The sequence below is a fragment of the Neomonachus schauinslandi genome, chromosome 13, assembly GCF_002201575.2.
Source record: "Neomonachus schauinslandi chromosome 13, ASM220157v2, whole genome shotgun sequence".
Lineage (NCBI taxonomy): Eukaryota > Metazoa > Chordata > Mammalia > Carnivora > Phocidae > Neomonachus > Neomonachus schauinslandi.
Window position 1 is genome coordinate 71,142,310 of NC_058415.1, and position 26,102 is coordinate 71,168,411.

General features: G+C 39.0%; 1 protein-coding gene and 1 non-coding gene across 2 annotated transcripts in view; both read right to left on the reverse strand.

The window, feature by feature from the left end:
* Positions 1–566: 566 nt before the first annotated feature.
* Positions 567–26,102, reverse strand: part of SVEP1 (sushi, von Willebrand factor type A, EGF and pentraxin domain containing 1) — a 192,694-nt gene continuing 167,158 nt past the window's right edge. Inside the window, exons 41-48 of the mRNA XM_021691133.1 lie at positions 21,966–22,029; positions 18,694–18,867; positions 16,919–17,095; positions 13,622–13,792; positions 11,991–12,086; positions 10,065–10,160; positions 5,521–5,614; positions 567–955 (exon numbers count right to left, since the gene is read on the reverse strand). Coding sequence (XP_021546808.1) covers positions 934–955; positions 5,521–5,614; positions 10,065–10,160; positions 11,991–12,086; positions 13,622–13,792; positions 16,919–17,095; positions 18,694–18,867; positions 21,966–22,029 — 894 coding nt within the window. The 3' untranslated portion in view covers positions 567–933. The remainder of the gene's footprint in view (positions 956–5,520; positions 5,615–10,064; positions 10,161–11,990; positions 12,087–13,621; positions 13,793–16,918; positions 17,096–18,693; positions 18,868–21,965; positions 22,030–26,102) is intronic.
* On the reverse strand, positions 5,197–5,303 carry LOC123326534. Its single transcript, XR_006541157.1, has one exon. It is a non-coding gene; the product is annotated as a U6 spliceosomal RNA (small nuclear RNA).

The window sequence follows — 26,102 nt, forward strand, 5'->3', positions numbered from 1 at the left end:
AGCTCAGCTCTGCTTTGGACAGCAATTCTTTTGGCGAATGAGACCAGGAGCACAGTTTTGGGGAACTTCTTCCATTTGCCTTTTTCCTTCCCTTTCTCTGTCCTGCTCTTCCTATCTCCCAAAGCAGTGAGTTGTGGGATTATGACCCAGTAGTGGGCTCTCTGTTCATCTTCCAGTTCTTGCATTTCTTATTCCAGCTGTGAGAAGGAAGGGAACCACTTTGTTTTGTGAGCCATGACCATACTTTTTTCCTCCATCCACTAAGTTGAATGCCTAGAGCTTTCCACACGCTGGGGAAGGAATTAGCCAGGCTACGCCTCAGCACCAGCGCAGCATTCTGGGTGGCGGGTGGTAAGGTCCAGTAGTTACCCACTGATTCAATAAAAGGAAACCTTTATTGTTCCACATACTGTAAAGAAGATGGAGCTAGGATGAGGGGCCTCCTTTACTGTGCTTTCTCAGTACACTGCATGTGATCCTGTATTGTCCCAGCAGCACAGATGAAAGATCATTATCCTCTTCATTGTTTCCGGGACATCTCACAAAATGGCACTAATCCAGCCAAATGTTATTTAATAGCAAAATAGATTTTAATTGAAAAATCATTTTAAGTAAACCGAATAAAAATGTATAGCAGGAACTTCCCCAGTAGACAGCAGAGTATATACATTTTGTGAGTGGAGCAGCATCTATTTAATATACTTTTATATAGAAAATACAAGCATATTTAAAAATGGAAACATGTAAGAAAGTATGTCACAAGGAATAACAAAATGGAACACAAAATACAAAGGTAATCCCCAAATAACAAGTTTACGAAACAAAACAAGACCCAGCACCGTGTTGGAATTTCTTTGCATAAGTTCCAGGATGCCCAGGACTACCAGGAAGAGATGATCCTGCTTTTAGGAGAGCTGGTTGGTTGTGCAGTGGTTAAAACCCAGGCCTCCTTTTCCTGGAACAAAAAACAAAGAGATTCAACAGAAGAACTGAAGTGAAGAGGTAAAAGCTTAGGGGCTGATGAAAACAGGACTGAAAGTCTCAGATGCCTGGGCATCCTCCGTGACATTGTTTGTACGGTTGGGGGTCATTCCTTGAGAGAACACGTGCCAACCTTACGAAAAGATCTGAGAATCAGCAGAAACTTGAGTTTTGATCCTGGCTCTGTCGCCAGTCTCCCGTCTGATAATCCTCTTATCTGTAAAACAATGAGTTTGGACTTTGTGAACCTGAAGGTCCCTTACAGCATTAACAGTTTATGGTTTTTATTTATGCCATTTATTTAGGATCAATTTTCTGAAGATGCACATAGAGATCAGAGGAAACATACTCCCTTTCTTCAGGACGGAACTAACTGGGAATAATACCGGGTCTGTCTTAGTCATCAGCAGAGAAGGTTATAGGTTGAGGGATTTAATGGATACCACAGGGGTGTTTCTCCACCAACTGTCACTGATGCCTGGACACAAGCTTTACTGAGCATCTGTTTCTGTGTCTGGACTAAGTACGAGGGATACAATCTTCAAGGCACTCAATCTTGCGGGAGAGAAGGAAATTAAAAAAAAATGTCTGGAAACATGTACTGTTTTGATTTCTCAGAAAAGCTTTCTCCTCTTCCCATTTCAGGGGAATCATACTACACGGTTCTTTCTTCTGGGAATTGCCAGCCTCCTCTCCCCTTTACCCCAAAAGTAAGGTAAAGATCTTGACAAAATGACTCTTCACGTTAGTACAACATAACTCAACCTAGGACCACAGTTCACTGATACATGGTGGGCCCTTCAATTTTTAAGATTTTTAAACTGGGTCAGCACACTATTTCTGTGGATGCTGTGGTGTGACATGTAAAATGTAGATGCTGTAAGCAGTTCTGTCCTTCCACTTGAACTGAATAGCAGAGAAAACCACACTGCAGAGGATGGAGCGGGCACTGGAGAGAGGAAGGGAGACAGGAGGTGGAGAGGCTTTGCATGGCTTTCCAGTCCTCAGTCTGGTCCTACTAATGCTTAGCCACCTCATGTCTTTGGGTTCTATGCAAGGTCCTTCTATTGTGACAACATATTCCTTTCTTTAATGAAGCTAGTTAGAGTTGTGGTAAGACAGTCCTTACTAATATGTTGCTCCTAGAACAATCGATGACAGTACAAGGAGGCAGGGGCTGGCCCAGTCTTCTGGGTGGAAGATGACCTTCCCTTGAATATGGGATATGCCTCGGAGCTTATTTTGCTGAACATACACATTTGGATTCCTTTATTAAACTTTTGCATAAGAATATCTAGATTTTGTTTTCTTTATTAATAGACAGTATTTTCAAGAAGTTACTAATTATCCTTCCCCTAGTTGAGAAAGAGCTCTTATGGGAGTATTTTGATATTAGGGAACCACACAAACAACTCTGGGTGTCCTTTTCTTATTTATAAGATGAAGGAGTTGAAATAGAAAGTCTAAGATTATAAGGATGTTATAAATACTTCCTGTTCCTTTTTGAGTCACTGCCATTCTTATTTATCTTTTTTTTTTTTCCTCTCTCTCTCTTCTTTTCTTTTTTCCCCAGAAACCCATTCCAGTTTGATTTTCATTTTCTTAAATTCTTTCAACTCTGCTCTCAGGTAAAACTATCATTTTTATCTTGGAAGCTTCTACATATACAATCCAAATTTGCTCTTTGGGGTTTAATTTATTTTTTCTCTTTGCAAAGATGGCATATACTTCGGATGATATGAAGAAATTCATTGGCACAAGACTGATGTTTTTAAATGAAGTTTGTACTTAAATTTTTGTCTTTGCAAGTTGACTCTGATATTCTAATCATGATGAAATAAAAGGAAATGGAAAAATTAGAGTTGTTTTCAGTTAACTGAGTTTCCCACTTTTTAAGGTGAATATGAAAATATCCATTTGTTTTTAATGATTACTGTAAGATGGAAGTAAATATACATAATACAAATCTAAGTGATGTAATACAATAATATATATTGAAAGTCTTAAAATAGAGCTGGTAATATTCCAACATTTCAACATTTGTGAGGATAGTGCTATAATATTGAAAATATTTTATCCACTGCATGATGTAGTGTGTCTGACATTTCCTGAGGTTTAAAAAAGCTTAAATCTTGAGAGAGAAGAACGAAGCTAGACACATCATGTTCTCTGATTTCAAACTATATTACAAAGCTATGGTAATCAAAACAGTATGGTGTTGGCATAAAAACATACATAGATCAGTGAAACAGAATAAAGAGCCTAGGAATAAACCCATGCATAGATGGTCAATTAATTTATGACAAAGGAGCCAAGAATATACACTGAGGAAAGAACAATCTCTTCAACAAACATCTTGGGAAAACTGGACAGCCACATGCAAAAGGATGAAACTGGACCACTTTCTTAATCATACATAAAAATTAACCCAAAATGGATTAAAGGCTTGAATATAAGAGCTGAAACCATAAAACTCCTAGAAGAAAGCATAGGTGGCAAGCTCCTTGACATTGGTCTTGGTGATGAATTTTTTGGATTTGACAGCAAAAGCAAAGGCAACAAAAGCAAAAATCAACAAGTGGGTCTACATCAAACTAACCTGCACAGCAAAGGAAACCATCAACAAGATGAAAAGGCAACCTACTGAATGGGATCATATATCTCATAAGAGATTACTATCCAAAATATAGAAAGAGCTTATACAACCCAATAGCAAAAAAACCCCCAAAATACAAAACAAAACAAAACAAAAACCCCCAAACCAAAACACAACGCAAACAATTAGATTAAAAAATAGGCAGAGGATTTGAATAGACATTTTTCCGAAGATGACATATAGAAGGCCAACGGGTACATGAAAAGATGCCAAGATCCTCAATCATCAGGGGAATGCAGATCAACACCACAATGAGGTATCACCTCACACCTGTTGGAATGGCTATTATCAAAAAGACAAGAAAGAACAAGATGCAGCAAGAATGTGGAGAAAAGAGAACACTAATTCACCATTGGTGGGAATGGGAATTGGTGCAGCCACTGTGCAAAATGGTATGGAGGTTGCTCTAAAAATTAAAAATTAAAAATAAAACTGCCATACAACCCAGCAATTCTACTTCTACTTCTGGGTATTTATCTGAAGAAAATGAAACTACTAACTCGAAAAGATATATATGCCACCATGTTCATTGCAGCATGATTTACAATAGCCAAGATCTGAAAACAACCTAAGTGTCCACTGATGGATGAATAAAGAAAATGTGATACACACACACACACACACACACACACAGAAATACTATTCAGCCATAAAAAATGTAATCTTGCCATTTACAACAACATGGATGGCCCTTCCATCCAAACTTCCAGTTATAAAATAAATAAGTCATGGGGATGTCATGTACAGCATGGTGACTGTAGTTAATGACACTGTATTGCATATTTGAAAGTTGCTAAGATAGTAAATCTTAAAAGTTCTTACCAGGAGAAAAACATTTTATAACTGTGTGGTGATGGATGCTAACTAGATCTATTGTAATAATCATTTTGCAATATATACACAAATATCAAATCATTATGTTGTATACCTGAAACTACTTTAATGGATATCAATTATACTTCAGTAAAAAAAAGCTTAAATTATTTTTAACTATTTTCCCTTAGACTTATTTTTGTGATAATCTTTTCTCAACTATGATATTTATCTGTTTAGAAATGAGAAACCAGGGGTGCCTGGGTGGCTCAGTTGTTAAACGTCTGCCTTCGGCTCAGGTCATGATCCCAGGCTCCTGGGATCGAGCCCCGTGTCCAGCTCCCTGCTCTGCGGGAAGCCTGCTTCTCCCTCTCCCACTCCCCCTGCTTGTGTTCCCTCTCTCACTGTGTCTCTCTCTCTGTCAAATAACTAAATAAAATCTTAAAAAAAAAAAAAAAAGAAATGAGAAACCAATTGGCAGACATATTTTTACATAATTTTTTTAGTCAATTAAATACTGCATATACATACACTAGAAATATGAAACAAGATTTTTGACTTTAAAAACAAACATTTCTTATCAATCTCAATACCATTTTTTACTGTAATCAGGAATGCAAGTGAACATCAATACGAATGTATTGAGTTTATTATTTATTTTACATCCTTACATATGAATGATGCAATCTTCTGTTCAAGAGGGCAGTTTATTTGTTTAATTAACCCTTTTTCTTTTTTTTTGGTGGAAAAATATGGAATGTTTCATGAGTTTGCATGTCATCCTTTTAAACGGGCCATGCTAACCTTCTCTGAATTATTCCAATTTTAGTTTACATGCTGCCAAAGTGAGCACAAGATTATTTATTTTTGAGATATTGTTTTGTCAATTCTTAACTAATATTTCTTTGTGTTGGCTCCAGTTCAAATTTAGAGAGCATCTGAAAATGGACAGTTTTGAATGTAAAAAGCTTATGCTTAAACTAGAGATATCTTCTGGCTCTTGGGACAAATGTCCCGTGAATTTTGACCTCTTTATGTTGCAGATAAACACTCATTTCTGATTGCCTTACCTGGAGCAGTCATGGCCTGTCCAAGCCGAGAGACAGTGACATCGATTTGGTCTTATGCATTTTCCACCATTTAAGCAGGGAGACTGGCAAACAGCTGGAATGAAAAATTCACACATTTATTTAATTAATACTTAGCAAGTCGGAAGACATTCAACGAAGGCACGTAGAATAAGATCTGACTCTGTTTTCCGCTCTAACCACTGCCATTCCCCACCCACTATTTGCATTACACATTTCTGCCACTTTGTTTGACCTCATGTCATTATGTGACACCACCCACCCACTCTGTTTTTCCCTCCAAGCCAGGCAATTCTCCTATTTAAGCTCCAGGTTAAGTCCTACACCTGTGTATTAAAATCTTTGCTGATAACATTAAATCCACTGATTTTTCTCATTTGTTCTTTATGCAACCAATCTGACATACACAGTTTTGAACTGCAAATTTTTCCTATGCTCAGTTAGACTATATATCACTTGAGAGAGCTAGCAGCGAATTCTAGACACCAGACACCAACTCTTAAGACAATCAATCAGACATAGAATCTAAAATAACAAAAAGCAAAACAAACAAATAAACAAAAATAGCAGATGATTCACAAGTTCTTTGTATTTGCTAGAAAACACATTTCATGGCTTTTACCATCTTTAGCTGGAATTACAGAACCTGGAACAGAATTAAAAATTAGCCACAGATAAAACCCTGAGTGAATACCTAAAGATTTACTTTCTCACAAATCCACTGCATCATAACCACACTCTTCAATTGCATATATCTACTTGTAAAAAACTTATGGATGCTAAAAACTGATGAGGAACTGACACCCACAAGTTTAACAAAACAAAGAAAAAGGAGAACTTCCTCAAGGAAGAAAATAAAATTCCTGTTGAAAGAAGGCTGGAAGTGAGAAATGTTTCAGCCTCATTATAGCACGGAAAAGTAGGCTTTCCAGGATGAAAAACTCATCTTTGGTGAGATATAAATAAATGTCATTTCTTTAATCATTCATCCGACTTGATAAGCAAGCACTGGGCGGGAAGAGAGAGGACAAATAAAAAACCCTGTCTTCATCCTTGGGGAGCTCTTGTGGGGAGTTAAAGAGTAGGAGTGGGCCAACAGAATGCATGTATCTGCCACATAATAAAGAGGAAACTATGAAACAAAGCAGGATTAAAAATAGCAAAAATAAAACCCAATCATTGAAAACTAACTCTCCATAGATTCTGCTTACTCATAAAAAAATGACTCCTGTTCCTTCCTTTTATTTTTAAAGATTTATTTGCTAATTTTAGAGACAGTGAGTACACATGAGTGGGGGGAGGGACAGAGGGAAAGGGAGAAAGTATCTCAAGCAGACTCCATGCTGAGCATGGAGCTCGATGTGGGGCTGGGTCTTAAAACCCTGAGATCATGACCTGAGCCAAAATCAAGAGTCGGACGCTCAACTGACTGAGCGATCCAGGCACCCCACTCCTTTTCAATAGCATGATGATTTAGTGGTTTCTGACTGTACTAACAAATTCATTTTACTTCCTTGCCTAATAGCTTAACACTTTCCTCCTTCCCTATAACAGGGATGCCCCCAGTGTTCCATTTTGGGCTACCTTCTCACGTGATGGGCCTTCTGTACAGTCTTATGTTTTTCTCCATGAATGTCTTCCAGCAATGACTTACATACTGCTATCTTCAATCTAGGTGTATCTTCTGGGAACCCAAACCATCATTCAGCTGCGGATCAGAGCTCTCCCTGGTATGTTTCACAGGCTCCTCGAACTCAGCATGTGCATGCTTAACTCCTCATCTGTACCTTCAGACCTGCTCCTCTTGGGTTTTCTATCTCAGTAAATGGCAGTACCTTCCCCTCAGGGGCCCAAAACATGTATCAGTCTTGATTCATCTCAGACTTTTACTCCCACAACAAATCTATAACCAAGTAGTGAGACACCTCCCTAACTTCTTTCAAATCCACCCTTTTCAGTTATCATTTTTCCAGACTTCATTACATCTTGCCAATTCTGCTTTGTTAACTGCCTAAGTGGACTCCCAATTGTTAAGTCTTCATTTTCCATACTGCTGCCAAAATCACTTTTCTAAAAGAAAATCTCATCATGTGACTTTCCTGCTTAAAACCCTTCAGAGGCTTCCGTTGCTCATAGGACATAATCCAGCATCTTGAACTCGGCATACAATGCATTTCCTCCTCCGGCTCTGCCCCTCTCTGCAGCTTCATTTCCAGTCACACCTCTACATTCCCTCTACAGCTTCAGTTCTACTATGCTGAACACACCTGTGTTATGCTTCCATGCTTTTGACTAGAATGATCTTTCTCCTGGTGACTACTCTTGTTCTTCTTCTGAGTCTATGCTTATGAAGACTCCTGAATGTCTGCACTTGGGTAGTGTACCCGTCTTCACTGTCGTCATAACCCTTTCCAGAGAATTCAATTAGCCTGCAGTTATCTACTTATAGGCATTCTGCATCCTTCCTGTTTTTCTAGGTTAAATTCTGGAGGGCAGTTATCTACTTATAGGCATTCTGCATCCTTCCTGTTTTTCTAGGTTAAATTCTGGAGGGCAGGAGCTCCTGTTTCATATGCTGTTGTATGCTTAGTATGTAGGACATGTGAGCAGGATATGTGCTGAGGTAGCTGCTCCAAGAAAGGAACACTATATGGCTCAGTGTCATTAAGGAGCTTATGCTAGTTAGGGAGCCAAGGAGCTAAAAGAAGTACAGAAAAATCAGATCAATGGAGATTGTACCTAATTGTGTCATATCTATAGAAATGGGATGTTAGGAAATAGATTATTGTGGTATAAAGCAAGTTTGGAGATAAGAGGAAACTTAGGCAGGGCTTTTGAGGTTGGATAAGGTTTGAAGAGGTAGGGGAAAGAGGGAAACCATGAGCCTGTGCTGAGCGATGGGGGTAACAAGGAAGCCATCACTGCAGGGAACAGTGTGTGATTGGTTGGATGAAAGTTGAGTTTTACCAGGTGTGCTAAAGCCAGTCTATGTAGAGCCTTGGAAGTCAGAAGTATTTGTGCCGAAAAATTTGGGCTGGATGTGGAGACAATAGGGTACCATTTTAGGTTCTGAAATAGGGCAAAAAGATACACCAAAAGGCGTACATAATGATGTTTAGCTTGGAAGTGGAGGGACAGAATGATCAACCAGTAGACTCTGAGGGTAACTCCAAGAAGAGATCTTTTACTAGCTGGTGACAGTGGGGACAGAGTAGGATGGAGGAGGTACTGTGCAGAGAGAAGCAGAAAGGTGCTGATACTGGGAATCTCAGCAGAAGGAGTAGGAGAATCAAGGATGCCTCCACCTGGAAGAGTGGGACCACCACCTGCAAAGTAAGATGGCTGGGAAATGGCCCGAAGCATTTGTACATGACTTCAATTTGGAAATGCAGATAAAACCTCTAAGCTGATTTGTTACAAACAAATGCTCTATAGATTGCTTTTAGATTTTCAAATAAAAGCTTCGCATTTAACCTCCAATAGATTTTTCCTTTTCTACATTCACGGATGGCTGTTCTGGCTTCCGGTAGGGGGCCGACACATCTGATTTTGCAGTGACAGTACATGTCACTCCCATTTCCTTAGTTTACTTATCAACAGTACCCCTTCCGCTCTCAAAAATGTCCGAGTTTGAAAGCTAAGTTATATGGCCACCCAGCCTTAGAGCTCATAACAAGCTCTGGTGCCAACACACCTGTTCTGGCTTTTGTTTCAGCGCCCCTCCCCCCCCGCCAGAGGTGGTATGAGTATTGTTTACAGGAGGGATGGTGGAGAGTTAGAATACCAGATCAATACAGCAAGTTCTATTCTTTTAACTGTTGCCTAAAAATGTCAGACTTTTTAACAAAGGCTAAAACCTGTCATTTTAAACATTCATTTTCCAACATGAGAAACCTATCATAGGCAGGCGCTATGCTAGGTACTGGGCATGTAATGATCACAAAGAGATATCCCTGCCCTCAAGTGGCACATAATCTAGTGAACCAAGGACAGTTGGATGATCCAACAATGAAGACCTCAAAGTATAGAAAAGTAAATGTCGTATTTGAGATAGGTAAGGGTGGTTAAGGGGACGTGTTTGTCACCAATCAACAACAGTTTGGTACTGTTGTCTATGAAGAACCTTTGATTTAACTCAAATGGTATTTATTTAGAGCCTTGTTCTTTCTAAATAGTTACCACGAAGTTAGTAATCCAGTTTCATAGAGATGGAAATAAATATTCTTCTGAACCTCTGCACGTCTTCTCGATACACTGCAAAGCAGAGCAGATGACGTGAAGGAGGCTGACAACTGAGTTGACTTAGATTCTCTTCTTTGGTTTGCGACCCTGACAGGTACCTTTGATGCAGCCATAGACTTCAGCATTGAGCCTATCATTCAAGAGACCATTCTGAGGAATTCCTGAGAGGCTCTGGCACCCTTTTGTTTCCCTGCTACCTCTGAATCTGAGTCACACTCACCACCGTCCTCGGCGGTCTCATAGAGCCAAATCCACAAGAAAACAAACCCAAGAGAAAAACCTACCTGTATGACAGCGGGACCCTGTCCAGCCAGGTGGGCAGTCACACCGATAAGGGGCCACACAGCGACCACCATTCAAACAGGGGAGAATGCATATTGCTAGAAAGGAGACCAAAAACGGATTTAATCAAAATATACACATTCAGATATGTTCAAGTGTTTTCCAGGAAGAGGAAAATCTCGAATGACCCACCGGATAGTCTCCCTGGATGTGTTCTGTTTATTAATCTGTTTATTAATTAATTAAACACAATCAGGAAAGTAAGGGTGGGCCTTTAGCCTCATGAAATGACTCTAGGGCCAAATGCACTCTTTTAGAAAGGATATACCGTAATCAATGTCTGCTAAGTGCTTTGCTTTCTCTTCACAGAATAAGCAGAATGTTCTCCATTTATTATCATTTCAAATTTCCTTTTCAAATTACATGAAGTGCTCAAGAGGGTTTGGCTGTCTCGAGGCTCTCTTACTGTCCTGAATTAAATGTAAGCATGGGGTCAGAGGGGCTATCCTGTGCTGGTTTTGGCAACACATTAGCAGTGATGGGACAACTCACTCTTTGAATTTCCTTGGGGCAGAGGCCTGATGGTGACTGAATCAGGCCTCCCTTACACCCTCCATGACAATCATTTTTCCTAGAAATTACTGAGCTCTTTAAAGAGGAACAGTCTGTTTAAAAGGAGTGAGATTGTCTCTTGGCTTCCTACTCAAAGCACAGTTCTCAAGCCAATAGCACTGGCATTACCTAGGAGCTGGCTAGAAATGCAGAATCTCAGGTCCCAACCCAGAACTACTAAATCAGAGTCTGCATTTAACATCTCGCAGATGGTTTGTATGCACACTAAAGCTTGGGAAGCCTTGGTCTAATGCAGGAGGGCAGGCACATGCTCAGTGAGCTCAGCTAGGCTTGCTGTAAGGGTCCCCCAGGGTAAATGTTTCCCTGGTCTTTGGACTCTTAGCATTATAGCAGGTCAAGTTTGGGAGCCCTAAATGGGAAGGAGTGATCGGGGAGAAGAGGGAGGAAAAACATAATTTCTCTTCTTTCTTAATCATTGTGAGAATACTTGCTTTGGTGAGTTGTTAGCAGCCAAATTTATTTCCATTGTATATTTTCCTTTCTAGATTAGTTGCAATAGTTACACTTAAAACAGTTTTAGAATCTCTTATAACATGTCTGGCCTTCAAGAAAACTGATACAGACCAATGGTCATCACCCAAATGACTCCTAATGTGATTTACAGACACCACTCCCAATGAAACATGAAATCATTTTATCCTCATATATATATATTTAAGATATTGGAACAAATGTCTACAGTTTAGACATTAAAAAAAAAACATTTAAAACCACTTATTTCCATTCTCCTGAAAGTTCAAATTCAAACGTATTTTATAAGGATCAAAATTCTATATTAATTTACTAAACATTGTATAGATACTGGAGTGCCCACTTTCCCTATTTTCTTTGTTGGGAAGAACTACCCCTAATGAAAAAGAGTGAATGGCGGGCTGCAAATACTACATACAAAGTACGGTGTTATGCAACACCATGAATTTATCACAACTGCAGCAATGAGAGGCACAGCACATAAATGGACTTGAGATAGGGAAGACATAGGCTGGGAAACCCTCTATTATAAGGTCCTTCTCAAGAGGATTCTTGGGAATTGGTGACAGGAGGCATGTGGAGATGGCTCTGGGTGGATCACCATCACTATATTTTCAAGGTCACCTATATCCTAGCTCTTTTGCAACTAATTGACATATTCAGATCGACTCTAGGCCCTCTTGTCTAGTCTGCTGCAGGATTTAAGCGAATAAATTCCTTCTACCAGTAAAGCCAGTCCCCTGAGTTGGCAGCTTCCAGGCAAATTATCAGGACCCAAAGTAAGATTTAAGGACATAACATGTAAGGTTTGAGGACAGACTCACGTTCTTCACAGAGGCGCCCCATCCAGCCATCTGGACAGGAACAAGCATTGGGGCGTTGGCAGATACCTCCATTCTGACATGGGAATCGACAGACAGCTAGAAAAGAAGCAGGATGGATCATAAACCCAGGGAATTATGGAAGGGTATTTGTTGGAAAATAGGATTCCTTATTTACATTTCATAACATTTCCTAGAGGCAAGCTTTACGGAAGAGAAACAAAACTGAAACTCAAGATTCAGTCAGGGACGTGAGGGCTCTTGGAAAGGGGAATAAATCAACTTGGGTAGTTCTGAGAATATGGCTTTCAAAATTTTAGTAATCTGGGGATTCAGGGCAGAAGGGGACAAGGTGGTTTAGACAAAGGTAATCTCTTTTGGTCTGGACCAGGGGAAATGCCTCTTTCAGAAGATCTGAGAATGCCCTTCCAAAGGTGCCCTTTGATGGTCTGGTCGATAGCTCTTTGGTGCTGCCACTGTCACTCAGTGTCTTAATACAAGCACGTGAAGGAACAAACAAGCCAGCCAGCAGACACACATCTCTCATTTAACTTCTGATTTGAAGTGAAGCCTGGGCTATTCTATGAGGATGTCACCTCCTCCGCTGCCCTCTCATTCTCTTACATTCCATGTGTTAGGGATCTCGTTTCTCACTGTTGCTTTCAGACAGTTCATCTCCCTTCTCCTGCAATCACCCTTGCCTCTCTTGAGGCTCATGCCATTCATTCATTGATTTCCTCAATTCTCTCAGCCCCAACGGGTCATTAAAGACTCTGGCCTTTTCACCCCAAATCCAAATCTGACCATGGCCCATGTGGCCATGTGGAAAACCTACTCAGCAATTTGATTTTTCTTTTAGTTCCTTGGTTATGTTTGTCTTGTTCACTAGCATAGCTCTTGACTTTCAGTAAGTATTTGTAGACTGGAACAATCATTATGGTTTGTAAAAAAGTGTAAGTTTTAGGACCTACTAGGATGCCTCGTTATCTACCTCTTTCAATGTTGCAGAATTTTAAGCACAGAACCTTGTTCCCTTGTTCCCCCAAGGAGGTTTTATTGAATTCACACACAAAATTCATCCTTGGGTTGGCAAATTCAATCCAGCAAGTGAAGGGACAGCAGTGCTGATATGAGCATGGATGGAGTGCCTGTCACCAGCCCCCAACATGGCCAGGGAGACCCTGGGGTGGGCTCCACCTCCCTAGGGCTGCCCAGTACCTCCTGTGTCTTACTCTGCCCACCAGACGGGCTACCCCATCTCCAGCAGGGCTAGGAGTCTGCCCAGGATGGGGGGTAGAACTGGAATCTGCTGGAACTACCTGACTGTCCAAGAAGTGCCCTCATGGCTCACACATAACACAGCTCCCCTAGCAGCTGGAGAACACCCTGAGAGAACACTTGAGCTGAGGAGCCATGATTGACTCAGGAAGGGGCCGTGTGCTGGGCCACAGTTCTGTATGAAAGCTTTCAAAACTCAAACCCATAAAGTTAAGGAAAATGACATAGATGTCAAGGGAAAATTTAAAGCCAAGGAAAAGTAAAAGAGCATGCATACTAGCTGTTGGCCTTATCAGACTTTGATATGCATTTCCCTACAGCTTCCCTGAGAAATAACCGTTCAAAGATTCCCTTACCTCTGCAAACAGGAGGTGATGTCCAGGTTCCGTTCTCTAGGCAAACACTCCTTAGGGAACCCTCCAACATGTATCCACTGTAACACGAGTAGGTGATCATGTCCCCATACTGATAATGTATGCCTCGAGCAATCGCGTTTTCTACATGAGTTGGTGGACCACAGGATATTTCTACAGGAAAACAAAACCACAATGAAGCCTGTGCGACCAACCCAGCCAGTGGATGGAAGAGAACACAGTCTCCTCTCAAAGACTGAATTAATTTAAAGAGCAAAGATAAAATATATGAAGTTACCTTTTCACCTGTATAATAACTAAAAGATAGTAGGAGCTAAAAGCATAATCTGCTGTCTAGAAAAATGAGATGTGCAGGATCAAAGGTTTTGCCTTCCGATTCAAATGCTGAAGCTGAGCTGCTTCTTCTTTTTTTTTTTTTTTCTCAGGCAAGAAGTCTCTAGGAGCCCCAGAATGAGCTTTTGTGGATTGCCAAAGAGGTGGCTTCCAAGAGAATGTTCATGCAGGATGCCAATGAAATTAGAAAGGGAGAAGCATGGGGGTTATTTGCAGTCTACTGTTTTAGAGTAAAGATCATGAATTGCACTACTGTATATTCCATCAAGGCCATTTTATTAGTACCTAGGACAGCACCTGGTATGCAGTGGGCTCTCAAGACATGTTCGAAAAATGAGTAAATGAGTATTGTCTCTGGCCTGTCCATACTGTTTACACCCCTTGATGAGGTTTATGACATTCAAGGTTTCAAGGTTTCACATCAGTTTCCTTCTTTTCAAGGCGGTAACACAGTGACTCTTTGCTTTTGAAATATGTGAGATTGAATGATAATCCTCTCTTTTAGAAGCGACGTGTACTGTATATTTAAATAAAAAATTTTATAACTAATTTTGCCTTGAGAAGCCTTGAGATAACTAGAGTTATTTTGGGGTGGCTCACAAAACAAGGACTGGATTGGAGCTGGGACTCCAATCAGTATCCTGTTTGTATAAGTCTAACTTTTGGATGACTCTCCATGAATTCTAAAAGGTCACTTTGTGGTCATAATACTATTAAGAACTTGTCAGGGGGGATGACAATGTGTATGCTTTTTCTGAATTTTTTTCTCCTTCTAAGGTGGTTACAAACGTTAATTCAGTGAGTTAGATATCAAATATGTGTTAACGCCTACTGTGGATCAGAAACTGGAAAGAAACCAATAAAGAAAATGTGGTCCCATTGTTCAGACAAGTAGCAGAATGATGGACAACTTAAAAAGAGCTGTTGTACAGGCCTGGATACTCTACTATAGGAAAATCAAAGTGAATGTGACTAATTATGCTTAGGATTATCAGGGTACAAATTGCAGTGAAAGCGGCATTTTACTAGGCTCTAGAGCTTGAGTAGATCAGAGGGAAAGAGCTTCCAGGCTGGGGGAGCGGCAGATAGAAAGATCATGGCGAGCTGATGGCTGGATTACTGAAGTGACCAAAGCACGGATTTCAGACGACCTATACGGGAATCATCTTGGGTTCTTGCTAGAAGTGAAAATATCGGGAGTTTCTAGTTTGTAAGTCTGCATCTTACCTACGCTCCCTAGGTGATTCCCACACACGCTAAATTTTAATCACTGATTCATAAAGATAATTGTCAGGACGAGGTGAAAAGAACAAGGTAAGTTGTTGCTCATGTCCCTCAGGGAAGAGATTTTCTTCTAAGCCAGAGGCTTTCCGTTTAATAAAAAATGCAAAAGAGGGATTGAGGATAGCAAACAGGGGTAGAAACTGTCTCCTTCTCTCCGAGGCAACCCCTGAGCCTCTCAAGAATATGGAGGAATCAGGAAGCATGCACCGGAGTGCATGTCTCTCCTTACTCTGCCTTCCAGTGCTCTGAGTGGTACGTCTCAGGGAGCCGAGACCAACGTGGGGATACGCGTGCAGAACCAGGCCACTTGGCCTGCTTTAGTTCAGGCTGGTGGTCAAAGCTTATACATACGTAGTTCTCCCATTTCACTTGGAGTAGACTTTATAAGGCTAAAAGTATAGTACATATTTCCTGGAGTAAAATCAAAATTCTAATGCTGTGGTAGACCGCTAGTTGAAAATTCAGGCACTTGGGCTATTGTGTATTTCTTCCTATCATGAGATGTTGCTGAAATAAATACACCGATTCATTTATTCTTCAAAACAAACCTGTAAGATAGGTGTATTTGGGGCTATTAACACATGAGAGCCCTAAGGCTCAGAGAAGGGCACTGGCATGAATTTAGACTTAGAAAGTTTTGAGGACAGAATTCAAACCCAGGTCTTCTCTGACTCCACAATTCCCATGGCCTTCACACACACATTTCTTCTTAACTGGAGTACAAGTGTTCTGAAGATGGTTATTGCAGGCTTGATATGTTCCTAGACTATGTAGCCCAGTGTCCTGCATCTGGTTAGACTCAATGAATATTTATTAATTGATTGCTACAGAGGGAGTAGCTTGGACGACAAGGGAGCCGGAGGGTAGGAAGTTGGGCAGGGGAGATATCTTAAGTGCAGGAAGTGTGTGTGAAGAGATGTCAAGAGTTATCACAAGGCAGCAAGAGATGCTGTCGGACTGTGTGTTACGTATCAACATGGTGCTAGCCCAGAGGTTCTCAAACTGTTGTTCCAGGACCAGTATCTCCAGCAGCAACACCTGGGAACTTGTTTGAAATGCACATTCTCAGGCCTCACCCCAGAGTACTGAATCAGACATTCCAGAGAGGGGCCCAGAAATCTGTTTTAAACAAGTCTTCTAGGTGGTTCAAGTTTGAGAACCACTGTGGAATAATTTTTGTATTGCAAAGCATCCATAGCCTGTTAAAGGATAGTTTGGGGACTCTCAGAATATGGGAAAAGTATGTATTTTATTTAATTTTTTAAAAGTAATCTCTACGCTCAACCTGGGGCTCGAAATTCATGACCCTGAGATCAAGAGCTGCAGGCTCTATCCACCGAGCCAGCCAGGTGCCCTGGGAAAAAAATATATTTTAGATTTAGTATTTTGCTCATTCCTAGAAGAATGTATTTTGAAAATCTGTTCAGTGAATCCTGGCCAGATAGGTTTTAGCCTATTTCTGGAAAGTTTTTTCCTTTTATGTTTGGAATTCAAAGACCTTTTTTTTTTTAATTTTAAAAACTGTCAACAGAGAAAATGATAACCAAAAAACAGAGATATAAATATCTACATTTAAGTTACTTGATTGAAAATATCTCACAAGGATGAGAAAACATTCTGCACTAATGAAATGAGCTGGCATCCACCTGTCCATTTACTTACTTTCACATTTGGCACTTGTCAGCGTCCACGTCTCGTCGGGGTTACAGGTAATGATGCCTTGGCCTTGAAGCAGGAAGCCTTCCCTACACTTGATGGACACGTTCTGATCAACATAAAACTCCTTTTCAGAAAGCAGAGCATTCTCGGGAATCACAAAAGGAACAGGACATGGATTTGCTGTTAAATAGAAAAAAAAATGCTTACTGATATTCTCCTTCTCTTCTTAATTTATTTCTTTAAAGGCAGAGTATGATGAGCCCTCTGGAGCAGGGTTCTCAGTGATGATAATATGAGGCTTAAAAATACAGAACTTCAAACATTAAAAAAATGTGTTTTGCATCCACATGAAATTATTTTTAAGGATAAGATCAGATCAGATCTGAAAACCTCAAGTTATTCAACCACTAACACATTGTCCTAAAATTCTAAGATGGCAAATTAAATAGTTGTTTGAAATTATGGCCCAACACTGGGGAAAGAAAAGGTGTGTTAGAAATCAGGGAGTGCATTAAACATTCCTTTGGTCTTTGAAGAATATTAGGAATGCAGAGTAAAATCTTCTCATTGTCACTTTACTTTCTTTTATTGAACATCCTTCAGAAGGACGCCCTAGAGAATCATCAGACTTTTCTAAGTGAGCTGAATAAAACTTCAGATTCACACTACTTACACAGGATATTATAACATAAATTGTAGAGTTTGCAAGGCTTACTCATAAAAATGGATTCATTTTATACATTGGAAGCAAAACCAAAAAATGATTAAAACACAAGGATTTCTTAGTGCAAGTGTATGACACACATCAACATATTTCAGCAGTTTCGGTTTTTCTGCTTTTCAAAAAAGTCTTTATGAGTGAAGCAGGCATCAGCTGAATCCTAAAGACTCAGTTACTGCATTATAATACTTTAAACAATAACCAGAGCCCTCTCAATTTAGATCTTGCATGTGAATATTGTTTTCATTCTAATGCTTATAACTAGTTATCTTCATTCACTATATTTATATATACTTTATTGTATTAAAATTGCACATTAATATATTCTTTCTTCACCCTTTTCACATCCTTAATCAAATTCCTTATACATTTATGTCAAAATTTTTTCATTAAGCACATTTTTTTATTAGTGCCTTGGACTACCTGTAATAATCCAAGGAATCTGATGAAAGCTGATTCTCCGACTGGATATTCCAGATAATATGAACAGATTTTAAAAATACCCCATAGTGGGGCGCCTGGGTGGCTCAGTTGGTTAAGCGACTGCCTTCGGCTCAGGTCATGATCCTGGAGTCCCGGGATCGGGTCCCGCATCGGGCTCCCTGCTCGGCAGGGAGTCTGCTTCTCCCTCTGACCCTCCCCCCTCTCATGTGCTCTCTCTCTCATTCTCTCTCTCAAATAAATAAATAAAATCTTAAAAAAAAAATACCCCATAGTAGGGGCACCTGGGTGGCTCAGTCGGTTAAGCGTCTGCCTTCGGCTCAGGTCATGATCTCGGGGTCCTGGGATGGAGCCCGCATTGGGTTCCTTGCTCAGTGGGGAGTCTGCTTCTCCCTCTTCCTCTGTCCCTCCCCCCTGCTCATGCTCTCTCTCTCTCTCTGTCTCTCAAATAAATAAATAAAATCTTAAAAAAATACCCCATAGTATTTGGTTTGGATATGCACAGATCGCTTTCTCTGGGCCAGTGTCACTCAGTGGAGTGTCCTCTATGTTTAGACATTTGGGAAACTAATCAACGAAACTGAATCTCATGAAAACCTCTAGAGTCAACACACACGTTTGCAGAGAGGAAGTGGGTAGCTCCAAGCTCCGTGTTCAGTGCAGTATGCCTCAGGTGCCCCTTCAAGGCTGTACCCTCTATTGCAGGAATACACCACCGTGGGTCCCGTAGTAGTGTTTTCAACCTTGGCTTCTCCGTTCAGAAACCCAAGTGGAGCTTCACACCTGGTCTCTAGAAAGAAAAATGAAAGCCTCGTATTAAATGCTTCTTCCAATCCTCCTACAATTGCTAAAGGTACTCAATGCACCATATAAAATATTAAAGCCTACTCCTATGTGAAACACAAAAATATGCTTTGAAGGAGGAAAAAAACCCAGCATGTATAAGTTTTGATTTATGCATGTAGGCAATTAAAGATTGGTATTTTGCCTGTTGACTCTAGCTATCTTTATGTATATTGCCACCTTTTGTTGTTAATAATGCTGGGGGTATAAATGAACAAGCCCTATCTCAGACCAAATGAATCACAATCTCTGTGTTGTGACCTAACTTTTGGTATTAAAAGCTCCCCATATGATTTCTAATGGTCACTCAGGATTGAGAGCTAGTGGATTAGGTGCTAACCGACTCCTCTGGGCTTCAACCAGCTTGGTGAGTACTCCATACACCGGGACCATGGATCTTGGAATTACCTGGGAGCTTTAAAAACATATTGATGTGGGGTCCCACCCCCAGAGATTTGACTTAACTGATTTATCTGGGCAAGGGATTTTTCAAAGCTCCGTAGGATGCTCCAATGTGCCTAAGGCTAAAAGCCATAGGTCTAAGGCAGTGCTTCCAAACTAATGTGCATAGAAATCATCTACGGAGGGCACCTGGGTGGCTCGGTTGGTTGGGGGTCTGCCTTTGGCTCAAGTCATGATCCTGGAATCCCAGGATGGAGTCCCGCATCAGGCTCCCTGCTCAGCAGGGAGTCTGCTTCTCCCTCTGCCCTTCACCCCACTCTCTCTTGCTCTCTCTCTCTCAAATAAATAAATAAAATCTTAAAAAAAAAAGAAATCATCTAGGGATTTTGTGAAAATGCAAATCCTATTCTTTGCGGGATTTTTTCTTTCTCTTTCTAAATAACTAAATACATGGTACAAGTTCTTTGTAGAAAATTAGAAAACACAAATAAGCAAAAAGAAAATAATAGTTTTAATTCCACCACAGGGATAAAACTGTTGATATTTTTATATATTTTATTATATGCTTTTTCCCTGGGGCATATGAAAAATACAAATATTTCTGGGGGCAGAAGTGCTCATACTGAGCAACCTGATTTGAAAGATTCCTATATAATTTACTAAATTATTACATATATTGATATCTGTATCTATCAGTGAACAGACTTCCCTGAAAACTGATAGATACAGATATCAATATATTTTATTTGATAACTTAGAAAGAAAAAGAAAAAAACCCCACAGATAAAGAATAGGATTTATATAGGGGTGCCTGGGTGGCGCAGTTGGTTGAGCATCCAACTCCTGCTTTTGGCTCAGGTCGTGATCTCAGGGTCATGAGATCGTGTCCTGCGCTGGGCTCCGTGCTCAGCATGGAACCTGCTGGAGATTGTCTCTCCTTCTTCCTCTGTGACTCCTGCTCATGCGCCTGCTCTCTCATTCTCTCTCAAATAAATAAATAAATCTTTAAAAAAATAATAGGATTCATATAGAACTTTTTATTACTATCCTGCATTTTGGAGAGACCAACTATACAAACCATCATCACTGCAGTTTGAATGAAACCTGCCACAGAACTGAAACAGTCCCCTCACCAACACCATGGTGGGTTCCTATGCCAGACATACATGTATCCTTTTCATTTCCCACTCTCCTTCCCAGATACATTCATACATTTTTTGATCATGAACATCTGAGATAAAAAAAAAAAAGCTACTATCAGAAATACCCAATGATGCCTTTCTGTGACTTGAGATGTTACTCAATGCTTTTAAAAAATATTTTTCTGTATAATATTTATACAAGTTTTTGAGAACTAAAAACAGTCATATATTCTCCACTGAGTTTCAGCCACATAATATTCCTTTAAGAATTTAAGATTCCTGTATATGTAAAATCAAATCATTAATCTACCCCAGAAGATACGGTTAAAATCACAGTGAACAAAGATTTGTATACCTTGAGTCCTACTGTCAGCTTTGCCATTAACTTAATTTATGATATTGGGCAGGTCATTTCACTTCTCCTCGTCCCCCATTTACTTATTTAGGAAGATAAATAAATCTAGCTGATCTTGACTTAGTCCAGTCTAGACCAGCTGACTCATCTAAGAGACTGCTTAACTAGATAATCTAAGAGGCCAATACTAGTTTGAAAATTTGATGACTCCCCCAGGATTATCAAGAGAAAAAGGTTTAAAGCCTGCCACTTTGATAGGCTTGTACTATTTTATCTAACTGTAGTTGACCCTTGGACAACGTGGGGGTGGGGAGTGCCAACATCCCATGCTGTCAAAAATCCACATATAATTTTTGAGACCCCTGAAACTTAACTAATGAAGAGCCTGTTGACATAAACAGTTGATTAACACATATTTTGAATGTTATATGTATTATATACTGTATTCTCACAATAAAGTAAGCCAGAGAAAAGAAAACATTATTAAGAAAATCATAAGGAAGAGAAAATAAGTTTCTAGTACTGTACTTGTATTTACTGAAAAACCCCCACATGTAAGCTGATATGCCCAGTTCAAACCTGAGTTGTTTATGGGGTCGACTATATATTGTCTCTGGCAGAGGAATCATATGGGCCATGTGTTGGGAATAAACTCATGTGAATTAACTCATCTCTTGCTAAATAAACTTGGATGTTCTCATAAAATGAGTTAATGCAAAATTCCACAACTATTCATTTACTTGACAGATGTGACATCACTTTAAAAAAATGTCAGTATTGGCTAGTACCATCACCAAAAAGGGACAATGCTAAACCTTCTAATTTATAATTATTTGGGGGGGGGAAATCCACAAAATGAGACAAATAAATTCAATAGTTAAATAATTTCTAACAAAATGTTTGCCATTCCGGAGTCGGTAATCTTGTGCTCTATGCCACTTTAATCATTAATCTCTACTACAGTTTTTTACCCTTTTGTTGATTTGGTGCCCTTGAGTGAAAGCCCATCAAAGAGTCTCACACAGTTTGTGGAGATGATTAAAAAAATATTTTTTAATTGAAACACTGATTTGTAAAGGAAATGTGGCCACACTGTTATGCATCATCAGTATTGTCTTTGGGACCGCTGAATGTCATGTGACTTACTTTTGCACCTTGCTACCTCTCCACTCCACATTCTGTTCTTCTGACAAACACGTTCCTTGTTCCCCTGTGAATCAATGAAAAAAAAAAAAAGGTTATTGCCAGGATTATACCTCAATGATGAAAAGACAATAAGGGAATGCAAAGTAATCTTAGCTATGAACCTGAATCTCCCAGCACTGGAATGCTAAATGAATTCATTAAATAAATATGGTTTAAGGATGAGGCTTACACTTTCAAAAATGCTTTCACCAATTTACTTCAAAATTCATACCCGGGCTGACCAGTGTAATTAAAGGACAGACTTTCTTTCGCTTTCTATTTAAGTGACAACTGATTATAACCAATAGCAAAGGTTGATAAGGAATGCGTGTGAAATGTCAAGGAAGTATATTTGCTGAGTAAATTTTAAAAATATTTTGAATTGAATTTACTTTTCAATACCTGAGAGGTACAGCAAAGAATGGGAATTGGTTTTTTTACACCTTTGAACATGAAACAAGTCAAATATCTTATTGGTTTGAGAATTGAATTTTTTGACAATGTAACCTATCCATTAAAGATAAACTTACCCTATTAAGGGCCCAAGAATTTAAAATTTTAAATATTTGGAGAAAAATCTTTCTAAACTTTACTTCCCTACCTTCTGAAATAAAGCAAAATGAATAGAATTTACTTGAAAAATTATTTATAATTATTATTCTGAATATATTTTTGTACATTCTTCAATAGCCCATAACCCTTGATGGCTATATAGGCTGTTGGACCCCTATAGTTATTATAGGTATATATGAGCTAAGATTACTATTCTTTGACTTCTGGATATAATTTTTATGAGTCTTTGTTTCTTCCTTCTTTGTTGTTTATCTTTTACTACAATCATCAGTGTTCCTAAATAGTCAGGGAGCTGGCCTTAATGGCTTGTCATATACTTCCTCAAAATTAATAAAAAATAATTCACAAACTAAAATAGTACATTTTCCTGTGCATACATAAGTACATAAACATAGTAAAAGTATAGCAAATGTTAACAGTATTTATCTCTGGATGAAGAATACTGAAAAACTACTTTTCTTTTGCATTTTCCAACCTTTCTATAATCAACACATATTGCTTTTTTCAATAAGAAAAAAAAATGACTTTATATTAAAAGACCTGTTTACTTAATTGATTCAATTTTTCTTAGGAAGTCAGGATAATAACCCTCTATTAAAATCAACAGAATCTTTAAAAATAAAAAAAATAATATAAAATAAAGTCAGTGGAACTTTACAGGTAAAGATTTATCAGTAGACTGATAGCTCAAAGAAAATATCTTTGAATAAAAGAATAATGATGTGGGTGTCTGGGTGGCTCAGTCGGTTAAGCATCTGCCTTCGGCTCAGGTCATGATCCCAGGGTCCTGGGATCAAGTCCCGCATTGGGCTCCCTGCTCTGTGGGGAGCCTGCTTCTCCCTCTCCTCCCCACTTGTGCTCTCTATCTCACTATCTCTGTCTCTCTCTCTCAAATAAATAAAATCTAAAAAAAAAAAAGAAGAATAATGATGAAAGACATTAGGTAAAACCAAAAGAGAGGCAATAGCTCTTTGTCAGACATCTTGCTAAGGCAGAATACAGCTTCAAGATAATTTGATATCCAAAGGGCTCTGAGCAATGAAACAGGTAACAAAATCTGTGTGCATATGTTGACTTAGAACCAAGCCCCTTAATACATTACTTAGAACCTAATCTTTTAAACATATAGTATAAAATTTTATTTTATTACTTCATAGCAGATAAGGAATTTAAAGCTTGGAGAAGAACTCAAACACATGCAAAATATAACAGTAGAAAGAAAAGTAACAAACTTTGATATAGCCATCACCCACCTTATACAATTAATTCAAGGCCAACCTTGTTTCATCTAAGCCCTACCTCCTTCCTATGAATGCACTTTATTTTGAAGCAAATCCCAGACATCAAATCATTTACCAGTAATTATTTCAGTACTAATCTCTAAAAGATGTGGGCTCTTAAAACTATAACCACAATAACCAATAATACTATCACAGCTTAAAAAGTAATTCCTTAATATTAATAACAATCCTGTTAGTGGTCAAATTTCCAATTGTTGCATAAACTTTATAACTTATTGCTTTATGGTTCACTTGAATCTGGACTAAAATAAGGTCTACATGGTTTATGTACCTCTTTAAAATATAGGTTCCTTCTATTTCTTCCCCTCTTACCCTATCAATTTATTTGTTTCAGAAACTGGAAAACTGGGTCAGTTGTTCTGTAGCTACTTCTATAGACAGAATTTTGCTGATGGCTGCATTATGGTATCTCTTACCAAGTACTTCTGTCTTTGGTACTGGTAGTCAGATTTAGAGGTTTGATAAGATTCAAACTCAGCTTTTCTGCTTTTTGGCAAGACTTTTTCATATGGTGCGTTTTTCCATCCAGAGGCACATAATATCTGGTTGCCTCTTTTTTTTCTAACACCAGTAGCCATGATGATGATGACCTAAATCAACTAGTTCATAAGAGTTGCAAACTCTGAGATTTAAATTCTATCAATTATTGACTGAAATACTTCTATAAAGGAAACTTCCATTCATTTACTACTGGTTTTCTTGTCATCCAGTTAGCATGGAAAAGACAATTCTTCCCATTTCATTGTCTGTTTTCAAAATAATGAATTTGTTCATGAACATCCTCTAATAGTTACCAACTGATTTTCTGTGTCCTTATGAGTCTACTGTTACTCATAACAGATTTGATGTGTTTAGTCCATTAAAGTTATTGCCTTATTGAAGCCCAAATGGTCTCATGTTGGCCTGTGGGAACCTCATCCAGTTGGCCTCCAAGTCTTTTTAACATGTAGTCTTTAATAGGTTCCCTAATATCTCACATGACAAGCTTTTCTAGGCTAATCTTTTACATTTCATGTCCCACACCTGGCATTGGTTATTTCTGCAAGTAACTAGACATTACTCTTTCTTAAAAGTTTCTAACAGGTAGCTTAGAATGAGAACTATTGCTATAGCATGTCTCTCAATTTTGTAGTTAACACTGGGATATTCCCCAAATTTTTTAAGGTAAATCATCTACTTCCTCAAACTTAATGACCCATCTAGTTACTAAATATTAAATTTAAATTCATAAGTTTAAATTTTATACCACTTTACTTCTTAACAAATTGCAAGATTAGTACTCTCACGTTAAAAAATTAATTTCAAAACCAGAAAAACTCTCCAAATGCAATCAACCATTACATTATCATACTTCTTTTTTTCTTTTTTAAAAATCTTGTAAGGAAATGAAAAAAGATCCATGTAAGTTTAGTTCCAAATTTCATGGACCTATCTTATGACAATTCTCTGAATGCATGGTCAAAAAATTATGGAATGTACTATGCAAATTTTACAAATAACTGGCAATGAATACTTCTGCAAAACCCACATTTAAATACCACTACTACAATAAAAACAGGAAGAAGTTTCCAGAAAAACCAGATGATGACATTAGGAAATATAAGCAAGCCTCTTAAATTTGAAGTTTGATGATATGATCAATGCTTCAGCAAAATCGACTCCAGATAGGAGGGGAGGATGGCAGTAGAGTAGGAGGACCCTAGATTCACCTCATCCCACAAATACAACTAGATAACTATCAAATCATACTAAATACCCCTCAAGTCAACTTGAACACTGGCAGAACAAACTCCATAACTAAAGGTAGAGAAGAGGCCACAATGAAGAAGGTAGGGAGTGCAGAGATGCATTTTGGGAGAGAAAAAGACTATGGCCACTGCAGTGGGGAGGGAGCTGCAGTAGCAGAGAAGAGTGAGAGAGAGACTAGCACACAGGGGAGCACATGGGGAGGATGAATCCCCATAACAATTGGCTTGGAAAGCAAGAGGGCCTGAATTTCATAAGTTCTGGTGGGTTCAAAGCCTAGAGTTTTAAAGATCAGTGTGTTTGGCTCTGGAAGAGCTTGGAGGACATTGGAGTTGTTCTTAGAGAGAAGGCAGGCAAACATCCCCAGACATACAGCATGGACATAGTGATCTGAAGAATGCCTGGGGCACACAGTGGGGAGGTTAGTTGCTCATCTCAGAGTGTGTCTCAGAGAGGCAGCATTGATGGAGAGACCCCT